General features: G+C 39.4%; 1 protein-coding gene across 19 annotated transcripts in view; it reads left to right on the top strand.

Annotated features, from left to right (window-relative positions):
- Positions 1 to 26,874, top strand: part of LPP (LIM domain containing preferred translocation partner in lipoma) — a 757,468-nt gene that overhangs the window by 356,004 nt on the left and 374,590 nt on the right. For all 19 annotated transcript variants that reach the window (XM_055568750.1, XM_055568742.1, XM_055568745.1 and 16 more), the window contains one exon: positions 6,676 to 6,798. In XM_055568750.1, coding sequence (XP_055424725.1) covers positions 6,676 to 6,798 — 123 coding nt within the window. The remainder of the gene's footprint in view (positions 1 to 6,675; positions 6,799 to 26,874) is intronic.

The following is a 26,874-nucleotide window of genomic DNA, read 5'->3' as shown; positions in this document are numbered from 1 at the left end:
GACACAGACTGGCAAACAAGACCCATATATATGCTGTCTATAAGAAACCCACTTCAGACCTAAAGACACATATAGACTGAAAGTGAGAGGATGGGAAAATATATTCCATGCAAATGGGAAGCAAAAGAAAGCTGGAGTAGCAATCCTCATATCAGACAAAACAGACCTTAAAATAAAGAAGATTGTAAGAGATAAGGAAGGACACTGCATAATGATCAAAGGATCAATCCAAGAGGAAGACATAACAATTGTAAATATCTATGGACCCTACATTGGAGCACCTCAATACATACAATAAACACTAACAGACATAAAAGGAGAAATTGACAGTAACACAATAATAGTAGGAGACTATAGCACCCCATTCACACCAATGGACAGATCATCAAAACAGAAAATTAATAAGGAAACACATGTCTTAAATGATACATTGGATGAGATGGATATCATTGGTATCTTCAGGACATTCCATCCAAATGCAGAAGAATACATACACCTTCTTTTCAAGTGCACATGGAATATTCTCCAGGATAGACCACATCTTGGGTCATGAATCAAACCTCAGTAAATTTAAGAAAATTAAAATCATATCAAGCATCTTCTCTGACCACAAACCTGTGAGACTAGATATCAATTACAAGAAAAAAACTGTAAGAAAAACAGACACATGGAGATTAAACAATACGTTCCTAAATAACCAACAGGTTACTGAAGAAATCAAAAGGGAAATCAAGAAATTTCTAGAAACAAATGACAATGAAAACACGACCACTCAAAATCTATCAGTTCAGTTCAGTTCAGTTCAGTCACTCAGTCGTGTCCGACTCTTTGCAACCCCATGAATTGCACCACGCCAGGCCTCCCTGTCCATCACCAACTCCCAGAGTTCACTGAGACTCACGTCCATCGAGTCAGTGATGCCATCCAGCCATCTCATCCTCTGTCGTCCCCTTCTCCTCCTGCCCCCAATCCCTCCCAGCATCAGTCTTTTCCAATGAGTCAGCTCTACACATGAGGTGGCCAAAGAACTGGAGTTTCAGCTTCAGCATCATTCCCTCCAAAGAAATCCCAGGGCTGATCTCCTTTAGAATGGACTGGTTGGATCTCCTTGCAGTCCAAGGGACTCTCAAGAGTCTTCTCCAACACCACAGTTCAAAAGCATCAATTCTTAAGCGCTCAGCTTTCTTCACAGTCCAACTCTCACATCCATAAATGACCACAGGAAAAACCACAGCTTTGACTAGACGGACCTTTGTTGGCAAAGTTATGTCTCTGCTTTTGAATATGCTGTCTAGGTTGGTCATAACTTTCCTTCCAAGGAGTAAGCGTCTTTTAATTTCATGGCTGCAGTCACCATCTGCAGTGATTTTGGAGCCCAAAAAGATAAAGTCTGACACTGTTTCCACTGTTTCCCCATCTATTTCCCATGAAGTGATGGGACCAGATGCCATGATCTTCGTTTTCTGAATGTTGAGCTTTAAGCCAACTTTTTCACTGTCCTCTTTCACTTTCATCAAGAGGCTTTTTAGTTCCTCTTCACTTTCTGCCATAAGGGTGGTGTGGGATGCAGCAAAAGCAGTTCTAAGAGGAAAGTTTAATAACAATAGAGTCCTACCTCAAGAAACAAGAAAAACATGGAATAGACAACCTAACTTTACACATAAAACAACTGCAAAAAGGACAAAAACCCCCAAAATTAGTAGAAGGAAAGAAATCATAAAGATTAGAGCAGAAATAAATGAAAAAGAAATGAAAGAAACAATAGTAAAAAACTAAAATAGTAAAAACTAAAAACTGGCTCTTTGAGAAGATAAAATTGACGAACTTTTAGCCAGACTTGTCAAGAAAAAAAGAGAGAAGAATCAAATCAACAAAATTAGAAATGAAAAAGCAGAGTTTACAACAGACAATGCAGAAATACAAAGGATTATAAGAGACGGTTATGAATAACTATATGGCAATAAAATTGATAACCTGAAAGAAATGGACAGATTCTAGAAAAGTTCAACCTTCCAAAACTGAACCAGGAAGAAATAGAAATTATGAACAACCCAATAACAAGCACTGAAATTGGAGCTGTGATCAAAAATCTTCCAAAAAACAAAAGCCCAGGACCAGATAGCTTCACAGGAGAATTCTATCAAACATTTAGAGAAGAGCTAATGCCTATCCTTCTAAAACTCTTTCAAAAATTTGCAGAGAAAGGAACAGTTCCAAACTCATTCTATAAGGCCACTATCACCTGATACCAAAACCAGACAAAGATGACACAAAAAAGAAAACTACTGGCCAGTATCACTGGTGAACATAGATGCAAAAATCCTCAGTAAAATTTTAGCAAACAGAATTCAGCAACACATCAGAAAGCTCATATGCCATGATCAACTTGGGTTTATTCCAGGGATGCAAGGATTCTTCAATATATGCAAATCTATCAATGTGATACACCATATTAACAAATTGAAAGATAAAAGCCATATGATAATCTAAATAGATGCAGAAAAAGGCTTTGACAAAATTCAGCACCCATTTGTGATTGAAACTTTTTAAAAAATGGGCATAGAAGGAATCTACCTCAACGTAGTAAAGGCCATATATGATAAACCTACGTCTAACATTATTCTCAATGGTGAAAAACTGAAAGCATTCCCCTTAAGATCAGGAACAAGGCAAGAGTGTCCACTTCTACCACTATTATTCAACATAATTCTGGAAGCCCTAGCTACAGCCATTAGAGAAGAAAAAGAAATAAAAGGAATCCAGATCAGGAAAGAAGTGAAGCTCTCACTGTTTGCAGATGACATGATTCTGTCCATAGAAAACCCTAAAGATAGTATCAGAGAATTACTAGAGCTAATCAGTGAATTTAGCAAAGTTGCAGGATATAAAATCAATACACAGAAATCACTTGCATTTCTATATACTAACAGTGAAAAATCAGAAAGAGAAATTAAAGAATCAATCCCATTCACCATTGCAACAAAAGAATAAAATATCTAGGAATAAACTTACCCAAGGATACTAGAACAAATAATTTCACAATTTGTATGGAAATACAAAAAACCTCAAATAGCCAAAGCTATCTTGAGAAAGAAGAATGGAACTGGAGGAATCAACCTGCCTAACTTCAGGCTCTACTACAAAGCCACAGTCATCAAGACAGTATGGTACTGGCACAAAAACAGAAATATAGATCAATGGAACAAAGTAGAAAGCCCAGAGATAAATCCACGCACATATGGACACCTTATCTTTGACAAAGGAGGCAAGAATATACAATGGATTAAAGACAATCTCTTTAACAAGTGGTGCTGGGAAAACTGGTCAACCACTTGTAAAAGAATGAAACTAGAGCACTTTCTAACACCATACAGAAAAATAAACTCAAAATGGATTAAAGATCTAAACGTAAGACCAGAAACTATAAAACTCCTAGAGGAGAACATAGGCAAAACACTCTCCGACATACATCACAGCAGGATCCTCTATGACCCACCTCCCAGAATATTGGAAATAAAAGCAAAAATAAACAAATGGGACCTAATTAAACTTAAAAGCTTCTGCACAACAAAGGAAATTATAAGCAAGGTGAAAAGACAGCCTTCAGAATGGGAGAAAATAATAGCAAATGAAGCAACTGACAAACAACTAATCTCAAAAATATACAAGCAACTCCTATAGCTCAATTCCAGAAAAATAAATGACCCAATCAAAAAATGGGCCAAAGAACTAAATAGACATTTCTCCAAAGAAGACATACAGATGGCTAACAAACACATGAAAAGATGCTCAACATCACTCATTATCAGAGAAATGCAAATCAAAACCACTATGAGGTACCATTTCACGCCAGTCAGAATGGCGGCAATCCAAAAGTCTACAAGCAATAAATGCTGGAGAAGGTGTGGAGAAAAGGGAACTCTCTTACACTGTTGATGGGAATGCAAACTAGTACAGCCACTATGGAGAACAGTGTGGAGATTCCTTAAAAAACTGGAAATAGAACTGCCTTATGACCCAGCAATCCCACTGCTGGGTATACACACTGAGGAAACCAGAAGGGAAAGAGACACGTGTACCCCAGTGTTCATCGCAGCACTGTTTATAATAGCCAGGACATGGAAGCAACCTAGATGTCCATCAGCAGATGAATGGATAAGAAAGCTGTGGTACATATATACAATGGAGTATTAGCCATTAAAAATAATACATTTGAATCAGTTCTAATGAGGTGGATGAAACTGGAGCCTATTATACAGAGTGAAGTAAGCCAGAAAGAAAAACACCAATACAGTATACTAACGCATATATATGGAATTTAGAAAGATGGTAACAATAACCCTGTGTACGAGACAGCAAAAGAGACACTGATGTATAGAACAGTCTTTTGGACTCTGTGGGAGAGGAAGAGGGTGGGATGATTTGGGATAATGGCATTGAAACATGTATAATATCATATATGAAACGAGTCGCCAGTCCAGGTTTGATGCACGATACTGGATGCTTGGGGCTGGTGTGCTGGGACGACCCAGAGGGATGGTATGGGAGGAAGGAGGGAGGAGGGTTCGGGATGGGGAACACATGTATACCTGTGGCAGATTCATTTTGATATATGGCAAAACCAATACAATATTGTAAAGTTAAAAAATAAAATAAAAATTTTTTAAAAAGATAGAATAAATTAAGAGAGATGAAATGACTGCTTTAAAAAAAAAAGAACTTACACAGAAAATTATAAGACACTAATGAAAGAAATCAAAGATGACATAAACATATGGAGATAGATCTGATCTAAACAGATAGATTAGGTCCTGAAACATTAACTCTTGCTGGCTAAATTCACAAGAAACTGACTAATATACTAGGTCTCATTTGAGCTGTTTTATGCGGAGAATTAAATAAGTTTAAGGACTCAGGAAAGGTTGTTTGGGGAGCAAGCTACTAGGAGAAAAGAAACCAGTGGTCTTAATAGGAAATACCATTATGCTGTCATTGTATCAAATTCATAAAGATAAATTTACTTAGATAATTATAAGATTTAAACACTATCTTGTCAGGGCACCCTAATTTTTGTTGTTGCTGAGGATACTCTGGTTTCTTGGCTTTTTCTTCTAAACACTTCAAGACACTATACTGATATTTAACTTCCTTAGACAAGTTCTGTAGAGTTGATTCAATTACACTAACTTCTCATTATTTCATTCCTAATGGGCCTTACTGCACATTCACTTTGATTTCTCTATGGAGTCTTAAGAGACATTCCCATCACATGTCTATGATCATTATTACATTGTTATCTTAAAAGATTATTTCGGGTCACCCTGTTTCCAAATCCTAGGGCTACCCTTTTATTTCCTTTGTATTTCACTCTTTTATTTTCCCTGGTGGCTCAGAGGGTAAAGAGCCTACCTGCAAGGTGGAAGACCTGGGTTCGATCCCTGAGACCTGGGTTTGATCCCTGGGTCAGGAAGATCCCCTGGAGAAGGAAATGGCAACCGACTCCAGTACTCTTGCCTGGAAAATCCCATGGACAGAGAAGTCTGGTGCAGGCTACAGTCCGTGGGGGTCGCAAAGAGTCGGACGTGACTGAGCGACTTCACTTTCACTTTCTTTCACTCTTTATTTCCTTGCCTTAAACTCTAGGCAAACTTCTTGTTTTTCCCAAGCCTGTTCCAACTTCCTGTGCAGGCCCTTATGGGGGTGTTAGTGCCCTCTGCTCACTTCACGTGGATTCTGAATGCAAGCAACAGTCAGTTCTCCTGCTAACATGGAACATTGACATGAAATTCATAGATCCTGTGCTTCATAATCACTGGTCACTGCCACAGGCTTCTTCTCCAGCCCCTTGGCTACACCCTGGGCAGTCTTACTCTAGTTCATCATTTAGGGATATCTCTTTGGGCTTTCCGTCTCTCTCTGACATAGACACACCTAATCCACTGATCCCTCACTGATTCCTCTTCCTGGACTTGAAGTCTCTCCTTGCCTTTTCCTGCTTCAACTAAAATCCCATCCTTTTATACAGTGGCTTCTTTTCTTTTTTTAAACTTTTTGGCTGAGCTGGGTCTTTGTTGCTGCAAGTGGGCATTCTCTTGTTGAGGTGAACAGGGGCTACTCTCCAGCTGTGGCAAGCTGGGGCTGCTCCCTGTTGTAGCGGTGCTCAGGCTTCTCACCGCGGTGGCTTCTCTTGTTGCGGAGCCTGGGCATGCAAGCTTGTGGGCCGTGGGCTTAGTTGCCCTGTGGCATGTGGGATCTTCCTGGATCAGGGAGACCCATGTCCCCTGCATTGGCAGGTGGATTCTTAACCACTGCAGCACCAGGGAAGTGCTATACTGTGGTTTCTGAACACAGAATTTGTATCACCTCTCTGGCTGGATCTACTCCTTGAGTGCAGGTATGGAGGCAGTTACTTCCTTTAACTTGCATATGCATCAAAGAAAATGTCCTTTAAATAAGAATATGACCTTGGGAAAATCTTCTCATATATTCCAGTTGTCTTATTTGTCAAAGAGGGATAATACTCCAGCCTACCTCAAAAATTTTATAAAAGCTAAATATATGAAGTGGTAAAAAGCTTAGACAAAGTCACTTTGTACTTGAGAAATTTGAACCCAGACTGAAATGGATGGAAACCGGAAAGTTCCACTTTTAATGTAAATATATTACTTCTTGCAGGGAAATCCTGGAGGCAAGACCCTTGAGGAGAGACGCTCCAGCCTGGATGCTGAGATTGACTCACTGACTAGCATCTTGGCTGACCTGGAGTGCAGCTCCCCCTACAAGCCTCGGCCCCCGCAGGTAAGTTAGCTGTGAATATTAGCCACAGATAATCTGCAATTACCTGAAGCGCAAGCTGCTTCTTACAGCCCTTCTTTCTTTTTTGATTTTCTCAGAGTCGATGGTCTAAGTTATCTTTTTAATATCAACGTGTCAGTCAACAGAAATTTCTTTAACTGATTTGGTTAGTATTTTCTCTAAAATAGCACCACAACATCCTACCCATTTATAAGTTAAATCTTCTTATGCCATTGCCCTGCTCCTTTTCTGGCTTTGCCTAGGTGGATACTTTGTTATATGTTAGTAGAATCCTCAGAGATATGGTTTAGCATGGCTGTGTTAAAGTCAGGGTGAGAACTACATCTTTTCTAAGAAATTCCTTACATCAAATACATTGAGACACCTTCCTTTCTCAGTTGTTGTAAGTAATGCTGTCTAGGACATGTTCATGTATATTTTCTTTGGAGCTATTTACCTGACTCAGAATTTTTAGAGTGGGATTTCTACATTGGGGGTCATGACTACTTCTTATTTTTCTTTCCATGGATACTGAATAGCTTATATTAGCACCAACAGTTTGAATATATAAGTTTCTCCCCAGTTGTACTAGCATTTGGTACAGCAATTAATGTATTTTTCTTTTTAATCTATTTTTTTTAACTGAAGGATAATTGCTTTACAGAATTTTGTTTTCTGTCAAATATCAACATGAATCAACCGTAGGTATACATATGTCCCCTCCCTCTTGAACCTCCAATTGTTTTTTTTCTAATGCAAGTGGTGTCTTGTTATTAGTTCTTCTTTGTATCCCCTGGCTTCCTTTGGAGTGTGGCTATTTTTCTTCACTTTTATTTATTATCTGCATTTCAGAAGCTGACCTTGCATTGCTAGTGGTCATTCCTTGCCTCCCTCCAGTTTCGAGAAAGTAATGGTAAATCAGTTTCAGAGCTTCTGAGCCCTCGTAAGACAGCCAGCTGTACTCTTCGTGCAGACCTTGGACGGGAGCTGTTGCCACTGTGTTATGTTTGCTTGACCTTCAGCCCTCCAGTTCTCCAGTAGTGTCTCCAATATTCACAGTGATTCCTTTCACAAATGAAAAACCAGTCCTGCTTCTCTGCTGTCAGTCATTTCAACACAGGACTGAGTAAGGCGCTTTCCTCATTAGGCATGCTCCAGCTGCCTTTTCTAGACATATCATCGTGCTGTCAGTTACGTGGGGCACGAGGCAGCGCACGCCAGTGCCTAGTTCTTCCTTAGCTGTCATCACTGTTGGCTTCACTTGGCCTGTCAGTGGTGAAAATGCACTTTGTTTCTATAAACACGTGCTGAGCTGCAGAGAGGTGGCACCTGCTGTGGTCTTTTGGGGGAACTATTAGAAGGAGGAAAGAGGTTGGTTAAAAGGAAGAAAAATAGGACCAAATGGTCCTCTTTCAGAAACCCATAATAAGTTCAACAGTGGCAGATATATCAAAGAGCAAGGAAAAGACTGAGATATTCTTTTAAAGGTGGCAACATCTGAAAAGATGATTCCAAATACTTGCATGTTCTGCTGAGGGATGGAGGGGTGGTGATGTTGGAGGCGAGAGGGGAGAGCAACCTGAAGGAAGGTTCAGGCTGCATTCAGAGAACTGCAAGCTGCCCACTGGTTGCAGACGAGGCCATTGAAAGCTTCAAGTGGACTATAAGCCTGGAAGGTCTCCTGCTCACAGCCCATGGATATGTTTGAGTGCCAGATGAAGATTTTGGCTTGTTTTATAAATAATGGGGGATAGTTGAAGATTTCCAAGCAGAGAAAATCTACAGTTCATCCTGGAGAAGGAACATAGGAAATAAGACACTGTTTCTCATGTGATTGATCAGTGTCTCTTGAGTATGGCTTTTTCATAAAAAGAAAAACATTCAGAGAAAAATCTGGATATGATCTAGAACTTGAAAATCAAACACAGGTCTAATTTCAAGGTCCAGCTGTGCTCACATTGTGGTCATATGTCCTCAGACAAGCCACTTACCTCCTAAGTCTTAGTTTCCTCATCATAAGCATCTATGTCTCAGAGTTGAGATATCTGTGTTTCACTCTAGTGTGAAAAGATGTGAAAGTACTTTATAATCAGTAAAGCACTGTTTAAATATCAGTGATTATGAGTTTGTGTGCACAGTGAGATTGCACAAACAAAATGTGGCTGCTGAATAAACCCATTAAAATGCAAAGGTGAATTGGAGGCATGTGTAGACAGTCTTAAAGAATGTAGGCTATGTTAAGAAAAACCTCTAATCTGAATCTCCCCAGTATATATTAGGGTATGAGAATTTAGGAGGAAAAAACAAGATTAAGTAAAAATCCTATTTAAAAAAGAGAGAAGGCATATATATGTATTTATGTACTAAATGGATGAGTGCAGTGGCAAAGTCAGTGGCCTTGCCATTGTGTAAAGTGGGCACGAGGTATTTGCTGGGGTGGAATTGGAAACATGCTTAACATCAAACAACATTCAGAAACTCAGGAGTAAGCAAGGCTAGCTGGAGAACATTTCTGAGACCTGGGCCCATCCTCTTGCATCTTTCTAGAGTGAGAGGTACAAACTATTGGTTATAAGATAGGCTCAAGGATATGCTGTACAACACAGAAAATATAGCTAATATTTTGTAATAACTGTAAATGGAAAGTTACCTTTAAAAACTGTATGAAAGTTAAAAATTAAAAAAATTATTAATGATAACTCAAGTAGAACAGGTTGAGAATTCCACTTTTCATGTTTCTGTTCCATTCAGAAGTTAAACAGCAATCCATTCTAACTTCTTTATTCTAATTTACGAAAGCAAAACTTAAGTGGGAGAAACAGCTCATTCTTCTGAATTATCTTAACTCTGGTGGAACTGAATTAGATACGTTAGTATTTATTGGTTAACATAATTATATACTGTGAGAACAATAATCACACACTTAAAATATTAAAAATATGTGCCAGGAGAAGATGGTGTTTGCAGTAGACCGTGTTGTGTTGTAATTAAAAGGTACTTGAGCAGTCCTCAAAATGTGGACTGTTAATGGCCAACTTTGATGTTTCCATTTTTGATCCAAAGCTAATCGCAAAACCTGTTAAATCACTGACAACTTAAAGTATGCTAGTAGGTCTGTGATTTTTCATTATTCAGTCATGCGTTGTGCGCTTTACTGAACCCACCTTTCCTGAATCAGCTTTGCAAGGCTGCATTGACTCATGGATAGAGGCTAAAATGATCACATAGGTAGAATGTTTGTACAGTAAGGGTCCGAAGTTGCTCTATTTACTTAACAACTGAAAATACCTGAAAACAGATTTTATGGGGGCATTTTCTTCCTTTTACCAAAGGAGCAATTTCTACTGTCATATTTCCCAACTTTATTTCTATTCACTTTTTTATCCATATTTTTTATTTGGGAAATATGCTTCATTCCACATTTTCATTCATTCAGCTAACATTTATTGAGATCCCATTGTGGGTTAGGCATTGGAAATATAGAGGTTAGAATCCACATTTTCTTGCTTTAGAGGAATTTCTGGTCTTACAGAAGAGACAAATGCATAAACAGTTCAGAGGGGCATAAAAGAAGGGCTTGTTGGATGTGCTACTTGAAGTTATTGTGTGACTCACTGGATGTTGAAATTGTTGGGAAATCAAAAATAGGAATATCAACTTTATATTTTACATTTTTCTAGGGAAGTGTCAGGGAGGACTACCCTCAGCAGGTAGAATTTGAGTTCCTTTGGCTGCATATTTGGGAAGGGCATGGAATTCAAATGAGAGAATAACAGAAATACGTAAGTCATGGGATGTTGAAAGAGAATGAATGCCTTTTTGAAAGACTAAAGTAGTTCATTTATGACATGAGGTGTGTGAAGTACAAAGGGAACAGCAGATGGAATCCCATGCTCTACTTAATACCTAAATATCCTTCTTGATCCCCAAGGACTCTTACAGTAAAAGGAGAAATTTGGGGGATGGGTAGCAATTATATTTCTGGTTAGAGTGGGTTTAGGGGTAACACCTTTTGAACTTTTACAGAAGATTTTAAAATCTATTAACACATCTATGCCAGCCATTGCACAGAGTAATGTGATTAAACTACCATAGTGTTTAGTACTGAAATTTCTAATCATGATAAAAAGTGTATGTTAGGGAGTAGTTTTAGAAGAACAGATGTGAGAAATTCTGAGATGGTTGTGGGTTGAACTGCAGACTCAGTATGATCTTAGAGTATCACAGTTTAGAGGTCTTTTAGCCAAACTCTAGTTTTTGTCTAGAGAGAGGAAGAATATTGCTCAGTGAGGCTCATTAGAGGTAGAATCAATGATTTTTTTGTTTTTTCTTTTTCCTGAACCAAGAGGTAATGGTTACATGTGGATACTAAGAGCCACCGAGGGACATGCTGGTTCCCTTTAGTGTTTCAGTAAGTCTGTTCTAAAGTGGCTCCCTTTTGTGGCACTTCCTCTAAAACATGGCTTGGAAACATGAAGGAGTAAACAAAATAAGATATAACTTAAAGGAAAATTGAATATTTATGATTATATATATATTTTTAATTAGTATGAATATAGACCCCACCCATCTGGCATTCTGCTGTTAATAAAAGCACAGATTAGACTCCTGGGAAGTGTACATAGGGTCAACCTTGAAATTCTCTTGATTTCTTAGAATACAAAGGATAAATCCATGGACTTATGATTTCCTTTCCCTTCTCTTGGCAAAACCATGCCTAGAGTGCTGGCTTTCTAATTCCTGGTACAAAGCTGACTTTTCTTCCCTGCACTGAGTTTGGTAGGGCAGGGACTGGTACCTAGGTAACTTGGAGGAAATTTCGGGTATTTTATATTAATTGTAATTAAAGATTTAGTATTTTTGAATTAAGTTTCTTTGGAATTGGTCAAATACAATTTCTCTGTCTTCATTTAGGATAGTATGAAAACATTTGGAGCAATTCCTGGGATAAGGATAGGATTGGACAGCCTATTATACAGATTGAAGTAAGCCAGAAAGAAAAACACCAATATAGTATACTAACGCATATATATGGAATTTAGAAAGATGGTAACGATAACCCTGTATGCGAGACAGCAAAAGAGACACAGATGTATAGAACAGTCTTTTGGACTCTGTGGGAGAGGGAGAGGGTGGGACATTTTGGGAGAATGGCATTGAAACATGTATAATATCATATATGAAATGAATCGCCAGTCCAGGTTTGATGCATGAGATAGGGTGCTCAGGGCTGGTGCACTGGGATGACCCAGAGGGATAGTACAGGGAGGCAGGTGGGAGGGGGGTTCAGGATGGGGAATACGTGTACACTCGTGGCGGATTCATGTTGATGTATGGCAAAACCAATACAATATTGTAAAGTAATTAGCCTCCAATTAAAATAAATAAATTTATATTAAAAAAAAAAAAAACCTAGCTTCCCAAGCTTGCCAATAAGAGCACTGTCTTCTCAATTCCCTGTGATCGCCTCTGTAAAAAGAGCTCCAGTTGTGTGGATTGTCCATATCACCAGTCTGAGCTTCCTTTTCTATATTTCTAATATGGGCATGGTAACTACAATTTTCCTCTTTTGCGGAGAAACCATGTTTTCTAGTCCCAAGAAATAAGATGTTGACTTTGAGCAATGGTCCACTCAGTCTTTCCCATTTTTCATTTTTTTTCTTTTTGGATGTGAATCATTTTTAAAGTCTATTGAATTTATTACAGTGTTGCTTCTGTTTTATATTTTGAGTTTTTGGCTCTGAGGTATATAGAATCTTATAGAAAGAGATTAAACCAGTCAGTCCTAAAGGAAATCAGTCCTGAATATTCATTGGAAGGACTGATGCTAAAGCTCCAATACTTTGGCCACCTGATGTGAAGAAGTGACTCATTGGAAAAGACCCTAATGCTGGGAAAGACTGAGGGCAGGAGGAGAAGGGAACAACAGAGGATGAGATGGTTGGATGGCGTCAGTTCAATTCAGTTCAGTCGCTCAGTCGTGTCTGACTCTTTGTGACCCCAAGAACTGCAGCACTTCCCTGTCATTCACCAACTCCCAGAGTCCACCCAAACCCATGTCCATAGAGTCAGTGATGCCATCCAACCATCTCGTCCTCTGTTGTCCCCTTTTCCTCCTGCCCTCAATCTTTCCTAGCATCAGGGTCTTTTCAAATGAGTCAGCTCTTCACATCAGGTGGCCAAAGTATTGTAGGTTCAGCTTCAACATCAGTCCCTCCAATGAACACCCAGGACTGATCTCCTTTAGGATGGACTGGTTGGATCTCCCTGCAGTCCAAGGGACTCTCTAGAGTCTTCTCCAACATCCCAGTTCAAAAGCATCAGTTCTTTGGTGCTCAGCTTTCTTTATAGTCCAACTCTCACATCCATACATGACTACTGGAAAAACCATAGCTTTGACTAGATGGACCTTTGTTGACAACGTAATGTCTCTGCTTTTTAATATGTGGTCTAGGTTGGTCATAACTTTCCTTCCAAGGAGTAAGCGTCTTTTAATTTCATGGCTGCAGTCACCATCTGCAGTAATTTTGGAGCCCAGAAAAATAAAGTCAGCCACTATTTCCACTGTTTCCCCATCTATTTGCCATGAAGTGATGGGACCAGATGCCATGATCTTAGTTTCCTGAATGTTGAGCTTTAAGCCAACTTTTTCACTCTTCTCTTTCACTTTCATCAGTAGGCTTTTTAGTTCCTCTTCACTTTCTGCCATAAGGGTGGTGTCATCTGCATATCTGAGGTTATTGATATTTCCCCCAGGAATCTTGATTCCGGCTTGTGCTTCCTCCAGACCAGCATTTCTCATGATGTACTCTGCATATAAGTTAAATAAGCAGGGTAACAATATACAGCCTTGACAAACTCCTTTTGCTATTTGGAACCAGTCTGTTGTTCCATGTCCAGTTCTAACTGTTGCTTCCTGACCTGCATACAGGTTTCTCAGGAGGCAGGTCAGGTGGTCTGGTATTCCCATCTCTTTCAGAATTTTCCACAGTTTATTGTGATCCACACAGTCAAAGGCTTTGGCATAGTCAATAAAGCAGAAATAGATGTTTTTCTGGAACTCTGTTGCTTTTTCCATGATCCAGTGGATGTTGGCAATTTGATCTCTGGTTCCTCTCCCTTTTCTAAAACCAGCTGGAACATCTGGAAGTTCACAGTTCACATATTACTGAAGACTGGCTTGGAGAATTTTGAGCATTACTTTACTATCGTGTTGCTGCTGCTGCTGCTAAGTCGCTGCAGTCGTATCCAACTCTGTGCGACCCCATAGACGGCAGCCCACCAGGCTCCCCCGTCCCTGGGATTCTCCAGGCAAGAACACTGGAGTGGGTTGCCATTTCCTTCTCCAAAGCATGAAAGTGAAAAGTGAAAGTGAAGTCGCTCAGTCATGTCCGACTCTTAGCGACCCCATGGACTGCAGCCCACCAGGCTCCTCCGTCCATGGGATTTTCCAGGCAAGAGTACTGGAGTCGGGTGTCATTCTATCATGTTAGATGAGTGCAATTATATGGTAGTCTGAGCATTCTTTGGCATTGCCTTTCTTTGGGATTAAAATGAAAACTGACCTTTTCTCAGCCACTGCTGAGTTTTCCAAATTTGCTGGCATATTGAGTGCAGCACTTTCACAGCATCATCTTTCAGGATTTGAAACAGCTCCACTGGAATTCCATCACCTCCACTAGCTTTGTTTGTAGTGATGCTTCCTAAGGCCCACTTGACTTCACATGGATGGCATCACCGAGTCAATGGACATGAGTTTGAGCAAGCTCTGGGAATTGGTGATGAACAGGGAAGCCTGGCATGCTGCAGTCCTTGGGGTCTCAGAGAGTCGGGCACAACTGAGTGACTGAACTTATTAAACTGAACTACTGGCCTGCCAGGGAAGTGCCAGTCCTTCCTGTTTTGTTTTCAGATGGTGAACTTGTGTTGGGATCTTGCTTGTAACTTCAGGTCTTTGAAGGTTTGGGGTTTGTCTTTCCTGAATGCTGCTACTCTATCAATGATATATTTATCTTTCTTATTTAAAACATTTTAAAATTATTACAATTTCTTTGTTTGGAAACTGAGTACATACTTGCTGTTTGGTCACATGAACATATCTTGAGTTTCAATCCCAGTGCTCTCATACTGCATTCCTTTCATAGAGCAATAATTTATGAGGCAACCTAAAAAATTTTTTCAGGTGTGTCTGTGTGGCATGGAAGGCTTTTTATTTGTAATTCATGTGGCCTGAGGGCTTGCTGGTTCTGTAATCAGGGTGGAGTCTTATATGCCATGGATCTTCTATTCTCTTGTGCTCCTTGTTCTAGCTTGCAAAAGCCATGAGCAGCTGCAGGGGAAATTAATAATTAAATTTTTAATATTCCATACTATTTGTTGCAACCCAAACATGTATGCTACTGGAGGATGAGACCTGCGACATGCTGATACTGTGTGCTAAGATGGAGAATATTCCTGCAGAATAAGACTTGGGTGTTGCTTTGTTTGGCTTCTTGGAAATGGAGATAGGAACTGGGTCTTATACTGTTGAAAAAGAGAAGAGGTATGGATAGTTTCATTTTCCTCTTCCCGTATTCCTTTGGGAAAAATGTTAGATTCATAACATGATTTGATTGGGCTTCCCAGGTGGCTCAGTGGTGAAAAATCAACCTGCCAAGCAGGGGACATGGGTGGGGAAGAGCCCCTCTGGAAAGAAATGGCAACCCACACCAGTATTCTTGCCTGAGAAATCCCATGGATAGAGGAGTCTGGTGGGCTACAGTTCATGGGATCTCAAAGAGTCAGACAGGACTCGGCAACTAAACAATAAGAACAAAAATCACTTAAAACAAAACAAAAACCTGATTTGTCCATGTATCTGTAATGTGTGCTTACTAATAGCTTTCTTTGAAAGCTATGGTCAAAGTTGAAATATAGTAGAAACCTCATATGTAAGTTGCCAAATGGAATCCATTAAAGTAATAGAGGCAAAATATCATTTTAAAAGAAAAGAGGATCTAATTCTTTGGAGTTCCCATATTTAGTAGATCTGGGGTATTTTGAATTAGTCTGTACCTGCCAGGAAACCTCAACTGTTAAGTAACAATGAGGTGGGGGTGGAGGAGTGGTTAGCTGACTCAGAGTTGCATGCCATGATTTTGATGAGAGGCAATTAATTTTCGATGCACGATACTGGATGCTTGGGGCTGGTGCACTGGGATGACCCAGAGGGATGGTATGGGGAGGGAGGAGGGAGGAGGGTTCAGGATGGGAAACACATGTTTGCCTGTGGCGGATTCATTTGGATATATGGCAGAACCAATACAATATTGTAAAGTTTAAAAATAAAATAAAATAAAAAAAAATTGATTGTATATAATTGCATCTCAATAACATTTATACCTCTTCCTTTTATAGAAGCTGATGTTTGTATTTGTGTCTTAAGTGACAAGCATAACACAGTTAGCTTTTCAATTTTGAGTGCCAAGAAAATGTAGCATTTTCACGTGGAACTTTATGTTGAAGATCTTCCTTGGGTTGCTGCTGCTGCTGCTGTTGCTGCTAAGTCGCGCCAGTCGTGTCCGACTCTATGCGACCCCATAGATAGAAGCCCACCAGGTTCCTCTGTCCCTGGGATTCTCCAGGCAAGAACACTGGAGTGGGTTGCCATTTCCTTCTCCAATACATGAAAGTGAAAAGTGAAAGTGAAGTCGCTCAGTCATGTCTGACTCTTAGCGACTCCATGGACTGCAGCCTACGAGGCTCCTCCGTCCATGGGGTTGTACAGGCAAGAGTACTGGAGTGGGATGCCATTGCCTTCTCCAGTTGCACCTCTCCAAAACTTCTTCCCCAAAATGCCCATTTGACTTGCCCCAGTGTAAGAGTGTGCTCTGAGTGTGTGATATGGGTAAGGTCCCAGCAGTGAAATAGGAGGAAGGGAAGCAAGGCAGCTGTGCTGTGAAGTATCCAGGAGAAGCCGGCTCTACTGGAGCCTAGGGAGGGAAGAGGAAGCCTTCTCTGGTGTCCTGGCCATGGTCCCTGGGGTAGGTTTTAGCTGTGATTTGTAAGACCTTGGCTCAGAGATGATTGTGTTACATTACAGTGAGTCACTCCATCTAGACATTGGTTTAAAAAGAAGCTCACAAAGCTGCCTGTTGAGCTTCTCCATTTTATAACACAATCTTAGTGGAAATAATTAGCTCTATGTCCATGCGGAAGCACACATCACATTTGCAAAATTAAAGAGCTTTCTTGTCAGGACTGCTTTCCTTATTTCTTTCCTTCTCTCCCACTGTTTAAATATCTATTTTGGTGGTAGCCTTAGTCTCAGATCCCATGGTTCTCTTTATTCCTTTATCTTTTTTTAAAATTTATTTAAAAGCAAATAAACAACAAAATACAAATTTGTCTATGTTTTTTACTCAAGATGATTAGATTTTACCATGGCAAATGCATGGGAACGTTGTGTTTTAAGAGCAAGAGCCGAATCTCAGTTAAGATATTGTCACATTTTTGTGCGTTTCAACACCCATTTCCTTTGTATGCCTTGTAGCTAAAATAAGCGTAATGATGATAAAGGTATTCTCTTTGAACAGAAGATTGGAGGTGGTTAATACTAATCCTACATATCACCATTTGTCATGGTGAGTAACTGGTCTGTCCTCTCCACAAAAATACCATGTTGGAAGATAACTGCTAAGTTTCCTTTCATACTGTGGAAGAATTACCAGAAAAGTCACATGTCGTCTTTCAGTGAATACATTAACTACAGATATGAAAGTTTAATTTGGTATATTTTGTTATTTGAACATACTTATTTCCAGTTTACATAAAACTGTGAACTGGACATTTGTTGAAATGAAAGATACCAATTGGGTACTTACGGCTGTTGAGCCAGGAGGTACACTTTTCATGTACGAGCAAATGGGGCCACTTGTGAATTTTAGAATTTGTCTCTGGGAATTTGACCTCTCTGAGGTCCTGAGTCCAGACTTGCTGTGCTATCATATTGGGGTTCAAGACCTCAGAAGAGAATTGGATTATGTTTTGCTACTCTGAATCACAAATTGCTCAAATGTAAAGTTAAAATTCCAATAATTTTACCTCACAGAGTATACCTTATAGATGGTCTAAAAGTGTACATACAATGCCTGAAGCTTGTGCAGCTGATAAATCATTGTGTTAAATACCTGACTATATAGCCCTTGAGGCAAGATTATCTTCTTGTTTCCTGCAAACAAGAGCCATATGAATTCATATTGGCTTAGTAAATAAGTAAATATTGTCAGCAAATCCAATAAGGATGTAAGAATTCACATTCTAGAAGTCTGCTAGAAAACCCACTTTGGAATTGGCATTGAATTAGTTCATACATAGTTATAACTGCTTTCTGGTTTCTCCATAAGTAACAGCAGGTATTTGTAGCAGTAAAAAATAGTACAACTGAGGCAAGTGAGGTATATATGGACAACTTAACGGCAGCTACTGATTCAGCTAAAATTTCTCGCTTTATCTCTGCACTGCCTTGTATCACTTGAAGGCAATGCACTTGGTTGAAAAGATGATGCTTTCTGGGATTATAATTCAATACTATAACTCTTTTTTTCTTATTGTGATGATATAAAAATAAACAACAAGTTCTTTTCTGTATCCTCTAAGTAACTGCTAAAAAGAAAGGACCATTATGTTACTCAGTGTTTCCTAATACAAAGATCAATATGATAAGTTCTTCAGATTCAGTGATAGAAGACAAAAAGTTACTTGACTGATGAGCTAATGTATGCTTCTTTTTTTCAGAAAAAAAAAAATAGCAAAAATTCTGCAGAATTATCATATGACTCTTTTGTTTGAGCCTCAATGATTCATCTCCTCCTTCCTTTACTGCATTATTTCTGATACCTCCTGACCTGATATTTGAAATATTATGTGTTGTGCCAATTGTAAGCCATTTTTAAAACTGATTGTCTTAACCTAACCAACTTGTACTTTTTAAATGGAAACAAGCTTTCTATCTATATGTGTCTATGAAAATCCTTAAAAATAAGTAAACTTAAGACATTTTAAAGCGATCATTTAATTCTAAATAGATTGCTTATATAGATGATAAACAATGGATCCATAACAGTAATATTCTGCTGATATAAGTAAACTATAAGAATTAAAGTTAGTTAAAGAGATGAATATTTGTTTAAGAAATGTGTTTCAGAAAGCTTCAAGTACTAGTCGTCAGACATGTAAGCCCATTACTCAAAGTAAGCCCATTACTCAAGTTATTTTAATAAGTGTCTTGACTGTTTTGAGATTGTATCATCTTGATATTATACTACTTATATGAAAATACTGGAAAATGTTATTTCTTAGATACTGCTAGAAGTGCAATAAGGAATCCTCTTGGCTCCCTCTGCCACCCAACTAACAGAGAGTGATGTTTTATTTTCTAAATGACCAGTGTGTGTGTGTGTGTGTGTGTGTGTGTGCGTACATGTGCGCAGTCGCTCAGTCATGTCCTACTCTTTGCAACCCTATGGACTGTAGCTCACCAGGCTCCTCTGTCCATGGGATTTCCCAGGCAAAAGTACTGGAGTAGATTGCCATTTCCTTCACCAAGGGACCTTTCCGACCCAGGGATTGAACCTGCATCTCCTGCCCTGCAGGTGCATTCTTTACCACTGAGCCATTGGGGAAGCCCAGACCAAAAGTACTAATAGCTTAAAAAACAAAACAAACAAACAGAAAAACCTGATTCCTTAGACTTTTCAAAATTTAATACTTTTGTGCTTAAAATGACACTATCATGGAAGTGAATAGCAACCCATGGACTGGGAGAATTCACTCGGATATCATGTATATGATAGATTTCTATCTAGACTATATGAAGACTCTTATACATCAGTAAGAAGACAAATAATCTGATTTAAAAATGGACAAATGATCTTTTTCTCCAAAGATATACTGGAAGCTAATATCATAGGAAAAGATGTTATTAGTTATCCAGGAAATAAATCAAAACTACAATGAGATACAACATCACCCACACAAAAATGGTTATAATACAAAAGACAGAAACATATAAAAAAAAAGATGTAGTGAAATTGGAGTTGTCATACTTGCTGGTTAGTTGTAAAGTGGCACAGCCATTTTGAAAAAAGCCCACCAGTTCCTCAAAAGATTAGACTTAAAGTTATCATATGAGCAAACAACTTTGTTCCTAAATATATATCCAAGAGAATTAAAACATTTATCCACACAAAAGCTTGTCAATGAATGTGCATAGCAGCATTATTCATAATAGCCAGAAAGTGGAAACAATTTAAACATCAATCAATTGAAGAATGAATAAACAAGTGTAGTATATCCATCCAATTAAATATTATTTAATCATAAATTAGAATGAAATACTGATACATGCCCAAACACATATAAATCTTGAAAACTATGCTATATGAAGAAACCAGTCACAAAAGATTTCATGTAACATGATTCCATTTATATGACTAGGCTGATCTACAGATTTAGAAAGATTAGTGGTCTCCAGTGACTGAGAAGGGGGAAAAATGGCAACAGTAGGTCTTTGGGGAATGATCAAAATAATCTGCAATTAGAAAGCGATATTCATTTTACAATTTGCAGGAGGCCTTCTGCAGTACAGAAGCCATGGGTTCAATCCCTATGTAAGGAAGAAACCCTGGAGAAGGAAATCGCACAAAGGACTCTTTGTGACCCCATGGACTGAGGCCCCCAAGCTCTTCTGTCCATGGGATTCTCCAGGCAAGAATACTGGAGTGGGGCACCATTTCCTTAAAGTAATAAGACGCATCTTTAAAAACCACAAATGAGTATCAGAGTAATTAGTGCACTTGGGAGTCCCACCTTATACTGAGGCTGTGAAGTACTCTTTCCCCTGTCTCCCAAGCCCAGCTCTCACTTGTGTGTGGAGGAAGTGTGTTTTTTTGTTTTGTGAAATCCGTAACCCAGCTGTGACCCTTCCTTCCACCTCTACCTGTACGTCTGTTCCCTACAGAGTGCTGCTGCCTCAAGTGAGGTGCGTGAGGCTTCTGTAGATGCTGGGGAACAAGATGGAACAAAAATGCTTCACGCCTGGTGCCCACATTACAGGCACGCTGGGCTCGGGCCAACTTCAGCCCACTCTGCTTTCCAGATTGGGAAATCCAACGGACAGTGGAGCCTGGTGGGCTACAGTCCACAGGGTTGCAAGAGTCAGAAATGACTTTGAGACTAAATCACCACCTCTTGTGGGGACAGTCTAATTATTTTGGGAAGGATCAAATAGTCAGCAATTAGTGATATTCATTTAACAATTCCTTAAATATACTAATGACCAACAGACTGGTTCAAACTTGGGAAAGCAGTACGTCATGGCTGTATTTTGTCACCCTACCTATTTAACTTATATGCATCATGAGAAATGCCTGGCTGGATGAAGCACAAGCTGACATTAAGATTGCCAGGAGAAATATCCATAGCCTCATATATGCAGATGGCACCACCCTTATGGCAGAAAGCATAGAGGAACTAAAGAGACTCTTGATGAACGTGAAAGAGGAGAGAGAAAACGCTGACTTAAAGCTCAACATTCCAAAAACGAAGATCATGGCATCCGGTTCCATCACTTCATGGTAAATAGATGGGGAAAAAATGGAAACAATGACAGGCTTTGTTTTCTTGGGCTCCAAAATTAATGTAGATGGTGATTATTGCCATGAACTTAAAAGATGTTTGCTTCTTGGAAGAAAAGCTATGACCAACCTAAAGTGAAGTGAAGTCGCTCAGTTGTGTCTGACTCTTTGCGACCCCATGGACTGTAGCCTACCAGAATCCTCTGTCCATGGGATTTTCCAGGCAATAGTACTGGAGTGGATTGCCATATGACCAACCTAGATAGCATATTAAAAAGCAGAGACATTACTTTCCCGACAGAGGTCCTTCTCGTCAAAGCTACGGTTTTTCCAGTGGTCATGTATGGATGTGAGAGTTGGACTATAAAGAAGGCTGAATGCCAAAGAACTGATGCTTTTGAATTGTGGTGTTGGAGAAGACTCTTGAGAGTCCCTTGGACTGCAAGGAGATCCAACCAGTCCATCCTAAAGGAAATCAGTCCTGAATATTCATTAGAAGGACTGATGCTGAAGCTGAAGCTCCAATACTTTAGCTACCTGATACAAAGAGCTGACTCATTAGAAAAGACCCTGATGCTGGGAAAGATTAAAGGTAGGAGGAGAAGGGGATGACAGAGGATGAGATGGTTGGAAGGCATCACTGACTCATTGGACATGAATTTGAGCAAGCTCTGGTAGATGGTGAAGGACAGGGAAACCTGGTGGGCATGCTGTAGTCCATGGGGTCGCAAAGAATAGGACATGACTGAGCAAATGGACAACAACATTTCACCATTTCTTGAATATACCAGTGATCACTGTACATTTTTGAAGAGTGGACTTAGTGGTGTGTGAATTATATCTCACTTAAAAAAAATAGAGCTCTATATTGAGCAATGTGCCTTTAATACAGAGATAAAATTGCCCATGGTCCACACTTTAAAGAAGCTCATAGTCTATTGGGAGAATGCAAACTGACAATTGAGGCACAGAGTGTACATCCTAAGGAAGAAGCATATATAGGATGCTGCCGGAAGAGATGTAACTCAGCATGGATGTTGTGGAAGCTGCCTGGGACTCCTATCCGTATTGAATAGGAGTCACTGCAGGTAGGAGCAGACTTCCATGGTGATCCAGGGAGCATAACACAAACTAATATTTTGAAGGCAGTACCTTTCTAACAGTAAGGACAGTTGAGGTTCAATGTAGGCTTCCTCAGAAGATTGCTTATTTGCCTTCATTGGAGCCAGTTGAAATGATTCTCTGGCATTTACTGGGTGAATTTTTAAATGCTCTAAAACCTCAGTTATTAACCTGAGTTAATAATACTTCTCAGAGTTTGCATGAGGACCACATGGAATACTGGGTGTGTGTGCGGCGTGTGAATGCGCTGTCCTGCACATAATAACACTGTTACTGCCGTCGCTGTCACCACCACCACCACCATCATCAAGTGAGTCTTGGCAACAACTCTGGGAAAGTAATTCAGGCAACAGATGGGAGAATTGATTTGAAAGATACTAGGATTTTGTGGTTTTCTCATTCTTGGTCACAGGGCTTGGAGTTTTCTGTTCCTTGATGTAAAACTTAGAAGTAAAGACAGACTTTGGTCCTATCCCAGGCCCCCATATTGACTATTTCTGTGCTTAAGGCAAACTACTCAGCCTCAATAAAGGTTTTTGTGCTGCTTGCTATAACAACTAGCAGAGATATGTGATTTTTTTAGAACTGTTACTGAGAAGAATTTTTGATGGGGACTTCCTGGATGGTCCAGTGGTTAAGAATCTGCCTTCCAAAGCAGAGGACACAAGTTTGATCCCTGGTCAAGAAGCTAAAATTTCACATGCCACAGGGCAACTAAGCCTGTGTATCACGACTGGAGAGACGCCATTGCATACAGGAAAGCCCATAGCTTAAAAAATTAATTAAATTAAAACAGATTTAAAAAAGAACCTTAATGACCTTTGGAGATTGTGTTTATAAATATCAGCAGAACTCTGGTGAACACTGGTAAGAGCTATAGGTGAACAGAGTGAGGGTAGAAAGAGATTCCTTCCTTAACCTTGCAAAAATATGCCATCTTGTGAAAACAAGCAAGTGGAACAACTTAGTTGGACATTTAAAAATATTATTTAAAATGTCTTGAGAGGTCTCTGATACTGGGAAGGATTGAGGGCAGGAGGAGAAGGGAGCAGCAGAGGATGGGATGGCTGGACAGCATCATCAACTCAAAGGACATGAGTTTGAGCAAACTCCAGGAAATAGTGGAGGATGGAGGAGCCTGGCATGCTGCACTGCATGGGTTCTCATAGAGTCATACACGACTTAGCAACTGAACAACAGCAAGAGGTCCATAATTTCCATCATCAGCCCAGGTGTCCAGTGGGTACGCTACCTCTTTCTGAGTCTGTTTCAATATTTATAAACTGGACTTGAAAATGAGATAATCTCTTATGGTGTTGTTAGCTTGAACTGGTATGGCTTTTGCCCTGTGTAAAAGAAGAAAATGTGTATATATTTATTTTTCTTTCTGTCCTTTAATTATTTCACTGTGGAAGTTTTTCTGTACTACCCATTTGGAGTTCCTAGGAGTCATTATGTGCAACCAGAGGGTAGTGTCTGCAAATCAAAGGGCCAAGTTCATGTTTTTCAGGATAATGTGAACTTAGGTTCATGGTGTTCAGCATGTTTTGCAAACAACCTGGTAGCATTTAAGATTACTTAGAATGCACTCTATTGGCGGTGATTAAAATAATAGATTCTGGGACTAGACTGCCTTGAGTTCAAATCCTAACTCTGCCACTTTCGTTGTGACCTGGGATAGATCACTTAAGCTTTTTGTGCCACAGTTTTTCATCTCTGTAATGGAGATAGAGTATCTACCTCTTAGGATTGTAATGAGAAATAAATGAATTGCCATGTGTAAGCACATAAAACAGTGTTTGGTATATAGTTAGCACCATTTGCTCAGACGGAAAAGAATCTGTCTGCATTGTTGGAGACCTGGGTTCTATTCCTGGGTTGGGAAGATCCCTAGAGGAGGGCATGGAAATCCAACACCAATATTCTTGCCTGGAGAATCTCCATGGACAGAGGAGCCTGACAGGCTATGATCCATTGGGTTGAAGAGGCTGACATGACTGAGCAACTTAGCACAGCGCACAGCGCAGCACCATTTGCAGTAGCAGATTTTATTATTGGGAATTAAATGCTAATCCTTATTTTAAAACTGTCCAAGTTGTTGCTTTTATGTTAAAGAAAAAGATTGATTCATAAATTTCGTCTGTGACCACCATACAACTGTCTGAACAGATCATCTATCTCACATAAATTGGTCGTCATTCTTATATCATGTCACAGTGTGGGTCTAGCTGTTCCTGAGCCTTTGTCCAGTTCCTTTGGTTATTTTAGCATCTTCTAATGCATGGATTCTAAGGCCAAAACTAGAGCAATAACCTTTCGTCTGACATATGAATGAATCATTGACATCTATTTCTGTGGATCACAGGGTAATTCCTCTGATAACTGAATAAAGTTCACTGTAAAAACAAAAATCATGACTCATAGATTATGAACTTGTCATGATTTAATAAGCCTAGTATTGAACTATTGGTATAATTTATTCTCACTAAAGCAGAAACAACTATGCTGCTACTGCTAAGTCACTTCAGTCGTGTCCGACAATGGCGTATAGTCAAGTTAATTTTCTTCCAGCTGTCCTGGCAGATTTGTTGGGAAGAATGCTGGTCTCTACTCTCTGAATTTCTGTTGCAGGATGTCTGCAGTAAGGCTCAAGAATTTGTATTTCTAAAAAGTTCCCAGATGTTACTGATGTTGGGGTCCCACTTTGAGAACTCTTTGCAGCTGCTTGTCAATCAAATGCTTTATGAGCAGGATCCTTTCCCTCCTTTGTCTTACCTCTACGGTTGTATTCTCCGAAGACTTGCTCTAATGTCAACAGTGGGCACCAGTCTAATGTTATTTTCTAGGGGAGGAAACCCAAAGTCAGAGAAGTATTTTCCCCTGGTTACACAGTAAATTGACAGAATCTGGAAGATTTTTGTTTTTAATTGAGAATGATTTGCATCTCTAATTCTTAGACTAAGCATGTAGATTTAGAAAATGAGCATACAATTCCAGCTCTTCCATATTAGGAAGTATGAATTTTAGTTGCTTTATCTCTCTGAACCTCATTTGCTTCATCCGTGATATGAATACCCCCTCTGCTTAACATATATGGTTTCATGAGAAGTAAAAGACATACTGTGCATTAAAGTGCTCTGTAAATTATGAAGTGCTATACAAATATTTTTCACTCATCCCAGTTATCAGATGCAACATCATGTTGAACATTTATGATAGGAACCTCATTCTGCCGCTCATCTAGGGCAAATATTGACTTTTCTAACTTATTTGGGAAGAAATAGTACATTATAAACCTGTCACCTTTTGCACAGAATTTTTTTCATTTCCTTCCTACGTTGATTTCTCTGCTAATATGCTTCTAAAGAATATGCAATTAGAATTGCATTTAGCTGCTTATGCATCTGAATACTTACACATATGTGAGATGTGGTCACACTCGTATGCACGACCTAATAATTTTTCCCCTAGTATCCTTTCATTTAACATATGCTACAGGTCACATTTATTAAGAATGAAATAAATTAATTATTAAATAAGTGAGTTACTATTTTGCTTGAAATGATTTTTTTTTTTTTTTTTTGCATTTGCATTGGAAGCAGAACTGAGTTGAACAAGCAGAAATGGATTTTTCTCCCAGTTCTGCAATTAACAAGTTGTGTAAGCGTTTCTCTTTCTGAGCCTCAGGTCCGCATTTGTAAATGAGGCCAGATCTTACTCATACCTTCCACTCACAGTGTCTATGGTATTAAAATTATAAGTCACCTTTTAAATCATGTTCTTCACCTCCTTGAGAAACTCTGAACAGAGTATCCACATTGACTTGGATCTATTCTAATAAGATATTTTCCTTTTTGTATCTCAGGCCCAAGTGCTGTTTGTATCCAATGCAGTATAACTCCTCCATACCTTTCCTTCAGGATATGACTGGGTTTCTTGGGGCTGTTTTTCTGTTGCTATGGTTTAAAATGTAACAAGACTGTGTCCTTTTTGGATCCCCTGAGATAGAGATATTGGGTGGTGGGGATGGAGACAAGGCTGTCATGATTTTAGTGAGTTTTTCCCTTCAGGGATATTTGGAGGATCTTCCTTATTATTAATGCATAGTAAAAAATATTAGTTCTCTATTGCTGTGCAATCGATTACTTAAAAACCTAGCAGCTTGAAAACCCCACACATGGGACTTCCCTGGTGGTCCAGTGGTTAAGAATATACCTTCCAGTGAAGGGGGCTTGAGTTTGATCCCTGTTCAGGGAACTAAGATCCCACATGCTGAGGGGAAACTAAAACCTGTGCTCCAGAACTAGAGAGGCTGTGCACTCTAGAGCCCATGCTCTGCAAC

This window comes from Bubalus kerabau, chromosome 2 (assembly GCF_029407905.1).
Source record: "Bubalus kerabau isolate K-KA32 ecotype Philippines breed swamp buffalo chromosome 2, PCC_UOA_SB_1v2, whole genome shotgun sequence".
Taxonomy (NCBI): Eukaryota; Metazoa; Chordata; class Mammalia; order Artiodactyla; family Bovidae; genus Bubalus; species Bubalus kerabau.
This window is presented reverse-complemented; position numbering and strand designations above follow the sequence as displayed.